We start from the raw sequence: 12,899 nt of genomic DNA, 5'->3' as shown, positions 1-12,899 counted from the left end.
ACCCGGGGATACAAGCGCCGTTTTCCTCCTCCAGTTCAGTTCCCCGGACGGCGAACCCTGGTGGAGTTCCTCCAGCACCCCCGGCAGTCAGACTGGGCGGAGCAGTCTGACGCCAGGCCCAGTACTTGTGTTAGCTTGCCCGGGTCTCCGGTCAGCCCCTGTACTGGGCTAGGTGTCCGTATGGCTTGATTCCCTTCGGGTAATCCCATATATGTATTCTACCATGGTAAGGTTTCCCTCACGGTAAACCCTTTGACAGAGCCTTCTGTCAGGCCCTGCTGGCAGCTCTCCTCCCTACCCCTAGGTAGGATCTGCCCCAGGGTCCAGTCATATGTAGTACTGCCCCAGGCCTGGGTCAGTCCATATCAGTGTCTCCACATGTTACCTCCCTTCGGGCAGGATGTGGCCTCCGTAGCGCCCTTCTCTGGAAGGCTCGCTTCCCCGTCGTTACTGCCAAGCTGTAACAACAAATAGGAAAGACTTGAAGCTATCTTTCATTGAAGGTCGAAATCCCTTCCGACTTCTGTGGGAAAAGGAACAGCGGCTTGGCTATCTCCAGCAGCGATGTACTCAGTGGTCCCTGCGGGCACCAAGGTTAGCGAATTTGCGCTGGGGCGATGGGAAGGTTGCGACCTTCGCATGGCATTTGTCTGTCACGCGCTCGCTTGTCAGCATCTGCATGCCACAAGGTTGTGACGGGGTTCAGGTTGTGGCGCTTTCCATAAGACCCTATGTCGTCACGACATAACTCGTAGTGACCGACAGATAGGGAACGCCTCGGTTACGCACGTAACCCTCGTTCCCCTGATGGAGGGAACGGAGACGTTATGTCCCCATGCCACAATCTTGAACCATCGCTGGTTGCCAGGGACTCGTTCTCGGCTCCTCAGCGTAAAACCTAATGAGTGGATGCACCTGCCGCCTATTTATACCCGTGTGCACGGGGAGTGGCGCAGGTATGCAAAATCCACTAGCCAATATTCATTGGCGTTTTCTCTTAAATCAGAGATGATTGGGGCTCCCAAGTAAATCCCCCCTATGTCGTCACGACATAACGTCTCCATTCCCTCCATCAGGGAACGAGGGTTACGTACGTAACCGAGACGATACATGGCCCCATTCATTCTTTCGTTTACACGGATCAGTCGTCCTGGTCCCTTTGCAGAAAAACAGCCCCAAAGCATGATGTTTACACCCCCATGCTTCACAGTAGGTATGTGTTCTTTGGATGCAACTCAGCATTCTTTCTCCTCCAAACACAACAAGTTGAGTTTTTACCAAAAACTTCTATTTTGGTTTCATCTGACCATATGGCATTCTCCCAATCCTCTTCTGGATCATCCAAATGCTCTCTAGCAAACTTCAGACGGGCCCAGACATGTACTGGCTTAAGCAGGGGGACACGTCTGGCACTGCAGGATTTGAGGCCTTTGTTACTTTGGTCCCAGCTCTCTGCAGGTCATTCACTAGGTCCCCCCGTGTGGTTCTGGGATTTTTGCTCACAGTTCTTGTGATCATTTTGACCCCACGGGGTGAGATCTTGCGTGCAGCCCCAGATCGAGGGAGATTATCAGTGGTCTTGTATGTCTTCCATTTTCTAATAATTGCTCCCACAGTTGATTTCTTCACACCAAGCTGCTTACCTATTGCAGATTCAGTCTTCCCAGCCTGGTGCAGGTCTACAATTTTGTTTCTAGTGTCCTTTGACAGCTCTTTGGTCTTGGCCATGGTGGAGTTTGGAGTTGGACTGTTTGAGGTTGTGGACAGGTGTCTTTTATACTGATAACGAGTTCAAACAGATGCCATTAATACAGGTAACGAGTGGAGGACAGAGGAGCCTCTTAAAGAAGAAGTTACAGGTCTGTGAGAGCCAGAAATCTTGCTTGTTTGTAGGTGACTAAATACTTATTTTACCGAGGAATTTACCAATTAATTCTTTAAAAATCCTACAATGTGATTTTCTGGATTTTTTTTCTCGTTTTGTCTCTCATAGTTGAGGTATACCCATGATGAAAATTACAGGCCTCTCTCATCTTTTTAAGTGGGAGAACTTGCACAGTTGGTGGCTGACTAAATACTTTTTTTGCCTCACTGTATATACACATATATACATATATACACTACAGCTGTCAAACGATTAATCGCGATTAATCGCATACAAGAAAGTTTTTGTTTGCATAACATGTGTGTTCTGTGTATATTTATTATGTATACATAAATACACACACATACAGTATATATTTGAAAAATATTCACATGTATTTACATGACTATTTATATTCATATATTTTATATTATAATAAATATATTTAATATATAAACAACCAATTTTTTTCTGAAATATGTACATGCATGTGTGTGTATATATATACATAATAAATATATACATAATATACACATCACATTTACAAACTTACATTTTGGATGTGATTAATCACGATTAATCGTTTGACAGCACTAATGCACACACACGTTTGTTTTAGTGGTTTACGGGGACTCTCCATAGGCGTAATGGTTTTTATACTGTACAAACTGTATGTGCTATTGCCCTACACCAACCCTACACCTAACCCTACCCCTTACAGGAAACTGTCTGCATTTTTAGATTAAAAAAAAAAAACACCATTTAGTATGTTTTTTAAGCCTTTTGATTCACGGGGACATAGGCAGTGTCCTCATAAACCACCTTCAAATTGTAATACCTCTGTCATACCCATGTCATTATACAAATTTTGTCCCCGTAAACCACAAAAACCAGTACACACATATACACATACATATATATATATATATATGCAGCACTGAATAAACAGCAACAAACTGCTTAGTCTAGAATATCATGTACTTTCCAAACTAATACACTTTCAAGAGCCTTTCAAGATAATCCATTTTAGTAAAAGGTAAATTTGGAAAAGTACTTATGTTTGATTTGAGTGTATTGACCTGTGCTGGGTAATGTCACCATGTTTGAGGGTTCACTGGCTGGGCTGATGCCCCAGGGGTTACTGGCACTGACTCTGAACTGATAATGGCCACCTGGAATCAGATTCTCAATCTTCACACACACGTCTGCAGTGGAGACCACCGACTGCTGCCACACCAGAGAGTCTGCACACAAATAGATACACACAAAGGTTACAGACAAACAAAACTTTGATATGAAATTATTATTTCTGAAAGATCATGTGACATTGAGGATTAAAGTGATGTGACACTAAATGGGTAATACACTGTACATAAAACTCTAATTTCAAAAGAGCAAAATTAGTAGTTTTCCATTAGGCTACATGCCCCCTTTAAGTGTCTCTCATTACAACAGAAAACAAGCAGTAGTTCTCATTTCTCCCAGTGGATGTTTGTCTGTTTGACTATGCTGAGACTACTGGGAATTTACAGCTGTGTAATTGTTTACCTTCCTGCCTGTATTCCACAGTGTAGCTGGAGATGGCAGAGTTTCCTGAGCTGGCTGGAGGAAGCCAGTGGACAATCACTGCAGTGCTGCTGGCTTCCTGTGCCACAGGCCGAGCAGGGGCAGCTGGGATACCTGCATCAGAGAACGTGTGGACATTCAAACATGTGGAAAGCTGAGTTGTATACTCCCCATCTTTATTCCTCTTTACCTTGTACTTTAATTGATGCAGATGAGGAGGCAGTGCCATGATCATTCACAGCTACACAGGTGTAGATGCCAGTATCCTGAGGCATCAGATTACAGATCTTCAACACTATATCACCTGATTCCCTGAAGTGGAGCAGGCACAGCACACAGAGAGAGTGATACTTCAGAAAGCTACTTTCAGAAATAACAATAAAATGACAAAATTATCATTTAACAAGAGCAAATATATATTTATATTCAAGTTTATTAGACTAGTATTATCTTTAAATGACATTTCATACAATTTAAAGACAACTGTTTCATTGTTTCATATTATACAATTGTTTTATTAGTTATAATTCATTTGAGTTTTTCTTGCTTAAATAAAATAGTTAATACAATAATGCACATAATACAGTTTTTTAAAATTATTTTTTAAGTTCATAATCCAAAACCAATCACCTACGTGAACAATGAATTTACCCCCTTAAATTAAAATCTGCTTTAGTTCAACCACATTGGAGGGATTTTCGATCATGAAATGCCTGTTTAAGTTTCTGCCACAGCATCTCAGTTGGAGTGAAGTCAGTGAAGTTTGAACCATTGTCTTTCTGCATAATCCAGTTGTGCTTGAGATTCAACTTCAACAAAAGATTGAAGACCATATATTCTCCTTTAACATTTTCTGGTAGAGAGCAGAATTCATGTTTCCCTCAATTATTGCAAGTTGCCCAGGCCCAAGCAAAACATCTCCACACCAGAACACTTCCACCACCATGCTTGACTTTATAAGTATGATGGGGTTTCTGTATGTGTGTGTGTGTGTGTAATTCAGTGTTTGGTTTACATTAGATGTAACCCCTGTCTTCTAAACAGTTCCACTTTCAACTCATCAGTCCATAAAACATTCTCACAAAAGGTCTCCTGCATTAGCAGTGGTTTTCGCCTCACACTTGTCCATGTACACCATTTTCGGTCAGTGCCTTCCAGTTAGTGGAGTCAAGAACAGTGACCTTTATTGGTGCAAAAAAAGGCCTCCAGTTCCTACAATGCTGTCCTTGGGTCTTTAGTGACTTGACTTCCTTGAGTTTTTGCTGTGCTTTTGAAGGAATTTTGTAAGGTCGGCCACATCTGGGAAGGTTCACTACTGTGCTGAGTTTTTCCATTTTTCCATTTAATGGCTCTCACTGTGGCTCTTTAGAGTTCAGGAGTTTTTGAAATAGCTTTTTAACCCTTCCTTGATTTCAATCACCTTCTTCCTCATCATTTTTCGAATTTCTTTCACCTTTAGTGTGTTACTGGAAAATAAATACCTTTTAACAAACTTCATGCAGTTGAAAAAGGTGTATTGAACAGGTGGAACAGGTCTGGTCACGTCTAGTGAAGTCCAGCTGAACACCATTATGAATGCAATTTCATAGATTTGGGAATTAACTACAGGGGCACATACATTTTCACACAGGCCTAGTTGGTATTAGATACGTAACTGCTTTGCTTTAATAAGTACATTGTTTAAAACAAAATTTAAAAACTGTGTTTACCCAGGCTGCCTTTATGTTAGATTTTCTTTTCATTTCTGAAGCTACTTATCTTTATAGCATTGGGTGGGGATTGAAAAATTACAAACCATGTTTTGTGTGTACAGTGCTTTTGTATAGGTGGGTTGAGAACAGTCAATGGCAAATTGGCAAAGAAAAAAACCCTGAGGAATCATGGGACAGTTACAATGAGATTTATGAGCTTACATGGGCACTGTTTTCCCACAAAAAAAAAAATTCAGAAGACATTATCTGAACTTGAATGTAAAACATGGCTTTGTTCCTCAACACTTTCCTGAAAGCAAGCATACTTTTTAGATTTTACAGCAATATATACAATAAAGGTGCAAAGCTGTCTCTGGGGCAATACCCTTTCAAGTGGTACCTGTATTAACATGTATTATTTGGGTAGTAATATATACACTAATTAAAAATGTGCCTTTGAGGTACTAATATGCCCCCTTTAGAGGTAAATAAGTACAAAGGTGTACCTTCTGACAGGGTACTGGCCCAGTGACAGATTTGCATTGTTACTGATTGTGGATTTGTACCTGATATTGATAGTGAATCGGTTATTGTTGACCAGCAGACTTTGATCGGGTCCTTTCAGGGTGATTGTGGGCTTGGGTCGAGCACAGACTTTACAGCACAGAACCACCGTCTCCCCCAGAGCACATGTCACATCTGCTAGAGGTGTCAGGAACTCCGGAGCCACTGTACATGAATATACAGCACAATGTCACTCTGATGGATTTTCTCTTTCATCTCACTTCATTTTAAGGAAATAGCCTATTTAATTCCATTTCTAAAATAAGTTACAGGTGACATATGTATGATTACAATATATACTAGCAGAAAGCACAAACAAACTAAACATCACAGCATCAATACATTAATAAACTCACCCTCTTGAATGAAATTAGGGTTCAGTAACTGCAAAACAGAGATGAGTGTTACAGGTGCATACTTTTAGCATTCTACACTGTTAAAAATTGCTGTAACAAAATAGCCAAATTTTGACAGTAACATGCTGTTTTCCATTAAAATATTCTGCATTCTGGGTAATATTTGTCATTTTCGAGAAAGTAGCCTGCTGCTATATATCGTAAATTAACAGCGTTAAAAAAAGTCGACACTCAGAGGCTGTTTCTCAAATCACACCCTTCACCCTAATTCACTATTCCCTACATGAGTTTACTAAATTAGCCGCTGTTCCACCGAAATTACCTGGAACAATTTGTCCCAGGAACTTTTTTTACCCCAGACCTGTTGCTGTCTGCGGTAAAATTCTGACGCGGGAATTCATTCGGCGCGTGATTCTCACAGTGCATTATGGGTTATCTCTAGCCGTTGAGTGTACCAGAGACTTTTGCTGCGTCCCAATGTGCCTACTTATACTACATCCTTAAAGTATGTACTCTTTTGGTGAAGAAAAAGTACACACTTTTGAGTGTGTAGTAGAAGAGTCGGCAAGCTTTGGGACATACTATGTATAAACATAACTTGACGATACTTTTATGTTTTGTTCTACAACGTAAATTACACACATCCATACCCAAAACTAAAAATTTGAAGCAGTTATGTTCATTTTTGAAAATGTATGTTTTTAATAAGTAACTAGATAAGAACATTTAGGCTGTGAGTGTGTGCAGTTTACATTGTAGAACAAAACGTAAAAGTATCGTCGAGTTATGTTTACCACAGGCTTTATTTTACTCATAAATTGAAAAACCCCATTATAAAACCCCATAGGAAAATCTCGAAGGAACCCGCGGCGAATTACTCTTCCGGGTTCTGACGTCATAGTTCCCCCACTCTATTCTTCGCCAAAGCGCAATGGATTGTGGCCAATTTTAGCCATTGATTAGAGTGTGCACGGATCCACACTTCAAAAATCGACCTGAAATAGTAGACCATCCGGGGACTTTTGGCATACTCTTTTCAACATACTATGCTTTGGGACACACATTGTAATCTCACATACTATTTAGGATGGATAGTATGAACATTGGGATGCAGGGTTTGGTGTACATCGGTTGTACACTCGTTTTTGCTGTGCATTGTGAGATTGAATGAGTGCATTCGAGAACGTCCACTATGGTTTCGGACCATAGACTGTATAAAAACAGCTTTGGACACCATTAAAAATGGCTGTCCACTCAAATAGTGCCCTATTTGAGGGCGATTTCGGATACAGCCAACGATTACCGGCCCAAAGTCCCTAGTTCCTGGGTAAAGTTTCTGCAGTGGAAAAGGGGCTTAATAGGCTATAGTCTACCTGGTCTCCAGAGAGAATGAAAACTAATGAGTGAATTCAGACACTGATGAACACCTGCTGTTAACGAGCAGAATCACTGATGGAAAGAGAAACAAGACAAACACAAGAACTTCAACTTGGATGAAATCAACTGAAGATTTAAACAACTCAACAAACAGCTTTACCAGCTTCACGTATTACTAACCAGACTGACTTTATTTCTGTCAGACGTCTACAGAAGTTCTGATTGAGAATTGAAGGTTGATGATGGTTTAGATCAGGGGTCGGCAAGTAAGTTTGGCATCGGGCTAAAAAAATATTTCGCCACTAGATGGCGGGCCAGAACATAGTCAAAGGATAATTTAAGAAATTAATTGATGAAAAATGCAACTAGAATTGCCTGTGACAGACTGTTACAGTGCATTTTGTTACTGCTAGTGAGCTGTTACTCTGTGTTAAATCCTGTATTAGGACAGTCATTAACAAAAAGCCACATTTGTGTGGCGGTGTCCGGCAGAGTATGTGAGCGTCAACAATTTCCCCTCCGCGCTCCAAGCATTTAATAATCACTCCGCGCTCACTGATATCAGAAACACCGCTAATTCGGAGTTTAATTATGAGTATTGTTTTATATTTTTCTACAGCATGAAATCAATCAGTGTTGTAATAACCAGAGAACAAGAAGGATTTAAAAACAGATTGGGTTTAAATCATTTTGAATTACTATGTCATTTACACTCAAAGAGAGACATCAAGAATCAGTATATGAATCTCAACAATGGTGACAATCAAAAGCTTCATGTTGAAATGCATGCTGGGTACCAGCACAGGACAAAACTCAACCATGACTCCCAGCATGCATTGCGGCATGAATAAATTATGCCGCTGAATTGTCCACTTATTTTCTTGAATTCTTACTATATGCTTTTATTTTTGCTTTTGTCTTTGTGTTGAGTTTTAGTAGCATGTTTTGTGATGTTCACAGTTGATCTGTTTATTTATTTTGTGGATTGTCACCATTGTTGAAATTCATACACTGATTCTTGATCTGTGTCTCTAAATTTTTTTAAACGAGTGATGCATTTTAATGGTCTTTCATAACTGATTGCTCAGCAGTGCTTGTTCTATTGCTCTAGTATCAATATTCAGTAAAAGAAGAGACGCAGGATTGAATCAGGAGTAAGAGGATGATTGTTATTATCAATCCATAAACAACAATACCAGATTTGTTTTTCTTTAACTCTTTTTTGTGTAACAAACATGTTTCAAAAACACATTATTACGGCAGTCAAAGAAAAGTTAATGTTAAAAAGTTAAGGTTCAAGAGCCCAACTAAAGTAAACGCTGATCTCCATCATAGTAGTGAGAAAAAGGAAAAAAAAAAAAAAATCTACAACACTGTGTAACTCTCAATAAGACCTTCTGTAGACGTCTGATAGAAATAAAGCCAGTCTTGTAATATGTGAAGATGGTAATGCTGTTTTAGGAGTTTAATCAGATCTTGAGAGATTTAATGACTTCTTTTATTTCAGTTGATTTCATCTAAGGCTGTGACTGAAGTCAGTTGTAGTTCTTTATCTTTCCTCCAGTGCTTCTGCTTGTTAACAGCAGCTGTTCATCACTAATGCACAATCACCACTTAATTAATCACAGAATTATCTCATGAACTTCAACACTGACTCAGTATTACTCTAACATTCTGTAGTGTGGACACATAAGTGTTCATTTAAAACTGAGGATTTTGCTGTGGGGTTTGAAGGGTTAAAGAAAAAACAGCATGAAATGTAATTTAACAGTAATAAACTGTAATTAATTTATGGCAATAAACTGTAGAAAAACAGTAACATGCTGGCAACCAGAGCTGCTAGTAGATTACTGTTGATTCAAGGAAAAAACAGCAATATACTGTAAAACGTACGTCAGATTTACCAAACAAAACAAGTTAATTTTATTGAAGTGAAAGTTATGCAAAGTCATTAACTGATTATGAGATTAAATATTAATCTGAACTGTATTTGTGTGTTTTTGCAGAAGAGAGATCTGTTAGTTTAATTTAGTTTTGTGGGTCACGATTGTGCTGGAGAGCCTGTGCTTCAGTCAGTGATGAGCCACAAACACTGATTTGCGGTTTTATAGTAAGAAATATTTCTTAAGTGGACTCAAATGAAATAAATTCACCGTACTAACACCACATAAACACTAGTTTTTTTTAGTTAGTTTTTTTTTAACTTGAATGGTCTGAAGCAATAGGTTTCCAAATGAAATGAGTTACCACATGGTATAACAACGGTAACATACTGTACAAATGAATAGCTGTACATTAACGGTAAAGAGCTGTAAATTAAAAGTACAATGCTGGCAACCACAGCTGCCAGTGTTTTATCGTTATTTTACAGCGCAAGGAGGAAGTTTTATGTTGTGTCATGTCAGCACAAGCCATCAGAGGGCAGTACCATCGCATGACATGATAGACACTGGTTGTGTTTGAAATGACATACGACTCATACTATTTTTTCCATATAAAGACAAGGGGGAATTGTAAGTGTTGTATGTTAGTATGCTATTTCGATTTCAACCATTGTATGTTCAGAATAGCATACTACTAACACCATTTCAGCAGTGTGCTATTATTGTGTAGTATGTCAAATCCTGAATCCAGACCAAATACATGGGAAAATCAGAGACATACATCCAGAGCACACTGCTTGTGATTTCCAGAAACACAATGTGCTCTGACTGACCTTGGATTTCCAGTGTGATGAATTAAAAATATCAACCACAAATATCTATTTTTTATTTGATTGGCAGCACGTAATATGGTGGCTGTCCATCTTTCAGTTAAAAGAGCCAGTCGTCTTTCTGACAGAGACCTATCCTGGTCTTTCTATTCTTAGAGCAACCAAAAAAAGATTTTAAGCAAGCATTAAAGGGATAGTTCACCCAAATATTCTGTCATTTATTACTCACCCTCATGTCACCCTCGTTCATCTTCGGAACACAAATGAAGATATTTTTGTTTGAATCTGAGAGCTCTCAGACGTTCCCATAGACAGCAAAGGTCCTTACATGATCATGACAGAATTTGCATTTTTGGGTGAACTGTCCCTTTAAGACTTTCATTCAGTATTTCATTCTGAACATTGCCAAAAACTTTACACTGGGGTTAAGGCCCATTCACACCAAGAACAATAACTATACACATAACTAAAACAATAACTACATTAGCAGTCGTTCCAGACAATACCTGATATTAATATTGTTTATTATGAGTGTGTGATATGGTTATTTCGTTTATTCTGATGTGTGAATGGCGGTGAATGTTTGTATCATTCATCAGCTGGGGGGTGTTCTGAAAGTGATTTTATTTTAGCTGTGGTGTGAACTCCCTTGTTTTTATAGATTTAGAATGATTATGAAAACTTTATAGTTATAGTTATTGCCCTTGGTTTGATAATAACTTACCAACAACTTATGCCAAATAAAAACAACTCATGTAAAAAGAGGTTTAGATATTTCTTTAGATTAGAGCTTTAAAAAGCGTATCTATTTACTAATAAATTCAGTTTATTACAAAATAATAATTACAATAAATAATTATTTAAAAAAATCTTATTGGGCAGCATGCATCGAGATCAGTATCTCTACCTCCATACTAGTTTTGGGGTCTAGTTCATCCTCACAATCAGACTCATCCGAGCTGCGGGAATCCTGTGGTTTGGGTTGAGAAAGAAGAATGTTACACACTTACAGTACAGAAATACAGAGGGATGGAGAACTCCAGGCCAAAATGACAGGAAGTTAATTACTTATTAGTGTCATTAATTACAAATGAAGAAAATGGAACTTTTATACTGTGGCATTATACCAAAGAATAATAAAGTTTATTAAATACATTTTACTAAATTATTGAGATTATTAAAAAAACTAAGGCTGAAAATATTTGTTGAAATAAACAACAAAAACAAACAAACCCTACCCAACCTTTATATTTTAAGTGTGACACAGTTGTATTCCTCTTAAATTATTAGCAGATTATGCAGTAATCATTCAACCTTTCAATGTAAAAAGGAAAAATTTTTATGAAAAAAACCTCATATTTGAAACATTGTTTGTGACTGTCAGTGTCATGCTTTCATTGGACAATCGCAAGTGGGGTGAGTGATGCGTTCAGTGTTTATTTCCACACAGGTGAGGATGCGCAGCCCACACACACACACACACACTCTACTCACTTTCACAGTGACTTTGCTGCTGAGAATTTCCTTTGGCTTACGCAGTCCATTCTCAACTTTAATGTCACTTTTGAAGGGTGCACTGTCCTTCTCTGCACGCTTGCGAGCACGAAGCGTGTTCCATGAGAGAGATTTCCTGTTGTGTCAAAACACCAAGTTTTATCACATCAAACCCACATACGCTGGAGGAAATGCAAATCTAACAGCGAGGAAAAGCAACTTAAAAGTGCTTGAGGGGAAAATGTTTCTCAGCAGGGAAATAGGAGTGTCCACAAAAACAAAAAGCAAGACACTTGATACTGTTAACCTATTTTTAACATTAGCAAAATGTATAGAGTATCCGTCATCCATTTCCATTTCTAGAGACCTCAGAAAGTACAAATACTTCAACACACCGTATTTCAGTATCACACAAGTATAACTGATTTTTTGTTTTATCATATTTAGAACTCAAGAATCTATCAGATCTTGCATTATATCTAAAACACTATCGTTCAAAAGTTTGGGGTCAGTAAGATAAGATTAATCATTCATAAAGTGCGTTGTAATTAGGGCTGGGACGATAAATCGATGCAGAATCGATTCTGATATTTTCCCAATGCATCGCGATTCCTCTGGAATCAATTCTGAGCTTAGTTTTGAACAGCAGATGGCGCTGCATGCTTTAGAAACAGCTGTACTCTTTTTGCATCTAAATCCTTACACATAATTGAACCTAAAATAATCATTCATAAAATTCGAAAAGGTTGAAGTGAATTACAAGGGTGTTCACAGTGGGCTGTGTTTACATTCATCTCGTGCCATAAAAGCATTCTGAACTGAGGTGAAATTACAGACTCAGCCGAACGCACAAGCGCTCTTTGGCATTCTTCTTCATGAGCATTGGATAAAAAATTGATTGGAGCACCATCCGCTGTTAAAATCGAAGCTCAGAATCGATTCCAGAGGAATCGCGGTGCATTCGGAAAATCTCAGAATCGATTCTGCATCGATTTATTGTCCCAGCCCTAGTTGTAATACATTATATCTTGTTGAAAATAATTATAACTGAATTTAAAATGCATAGTGTAGCAATGAATTAATAAGTGTTATAATGTATTAACTGTGGTTACAATTATTCATGAAATTGTACAATGCATTATAAGGTGCATTACAACAAGGCATAGTTTATACATTAAAACTACTTTTATAATGCATTATACATAAAGGCTTTAAGTAAAGTCTTATCAAATACTGTTATTTGAAACTGATCATAATAATAATAATTTGCAATG

The 12,899-nt window shown here is 38.4% G+C and overlaps 1 protein-coding gene across 7 annotated transcripts in view; it reads right to left on the bottom strand.

The window, feature by feature from the left end:
• Positions 1-12,899, bottom strand: part of kalrna (kalirin RhoGEF kinase a) — a 259,304-nt gene that overhangs the window by 10,370 nt on the left and 236,035 nt on the right. For all 7 annotated transcript variants that reach the window (XM_058786373.1, XM_058786375.1, XM_058786377.1 and 4 more), the window contains 7 exons: positions 11,626-11,761; positions 11,039-11,101; positions 6,042-6,069; positions 5,688-5,850; positions 3,621-3,742; positions 3,413-3,544; positions 2,944-3,108 (listed from right to left, as the gene is read on the bottom strand). In XM_058786373.1, coding sequence (XP_058642356.1) covers positions 2,944-3,108; positions 3,413-3,544; positions 3,621-3,742; positions 5,688-5,850; positions 6,042-6,069; positions 11,039-11,101; positions 11,626-11,761 — 809 coding nt within the window. The remainder of the gene's footprint in view (positions 1-2,943; positions 3,109-3,412; positions 3,545-3,620; positions 3,743-5,687; positions 5,851-6,041; positions 6,070-11,038; positions 11,102-11,625; positions 11,762-12,899) is intronic.

The sequence above is a fragment of the Onychostoma macrolepis genome, chromosome 09 (assembly GCF_012432095.1).
Source record: "Onychostoma macrolepis isolate SWU-2019 chromosome 09, ASM1243209v1, whole genome shotgun sequence".
Lineage (NCBI taxonomy): Eukaryota > Metazoa > Chordata > Actinopteri > Cypriniformes > Cyprinidae > Onychostoma > Onychostoma macrolepis.
Note: the sequence above shows the minus strand (reverse complement) of the source record. Positions and strands in the feature narration are given on the sequence as shown.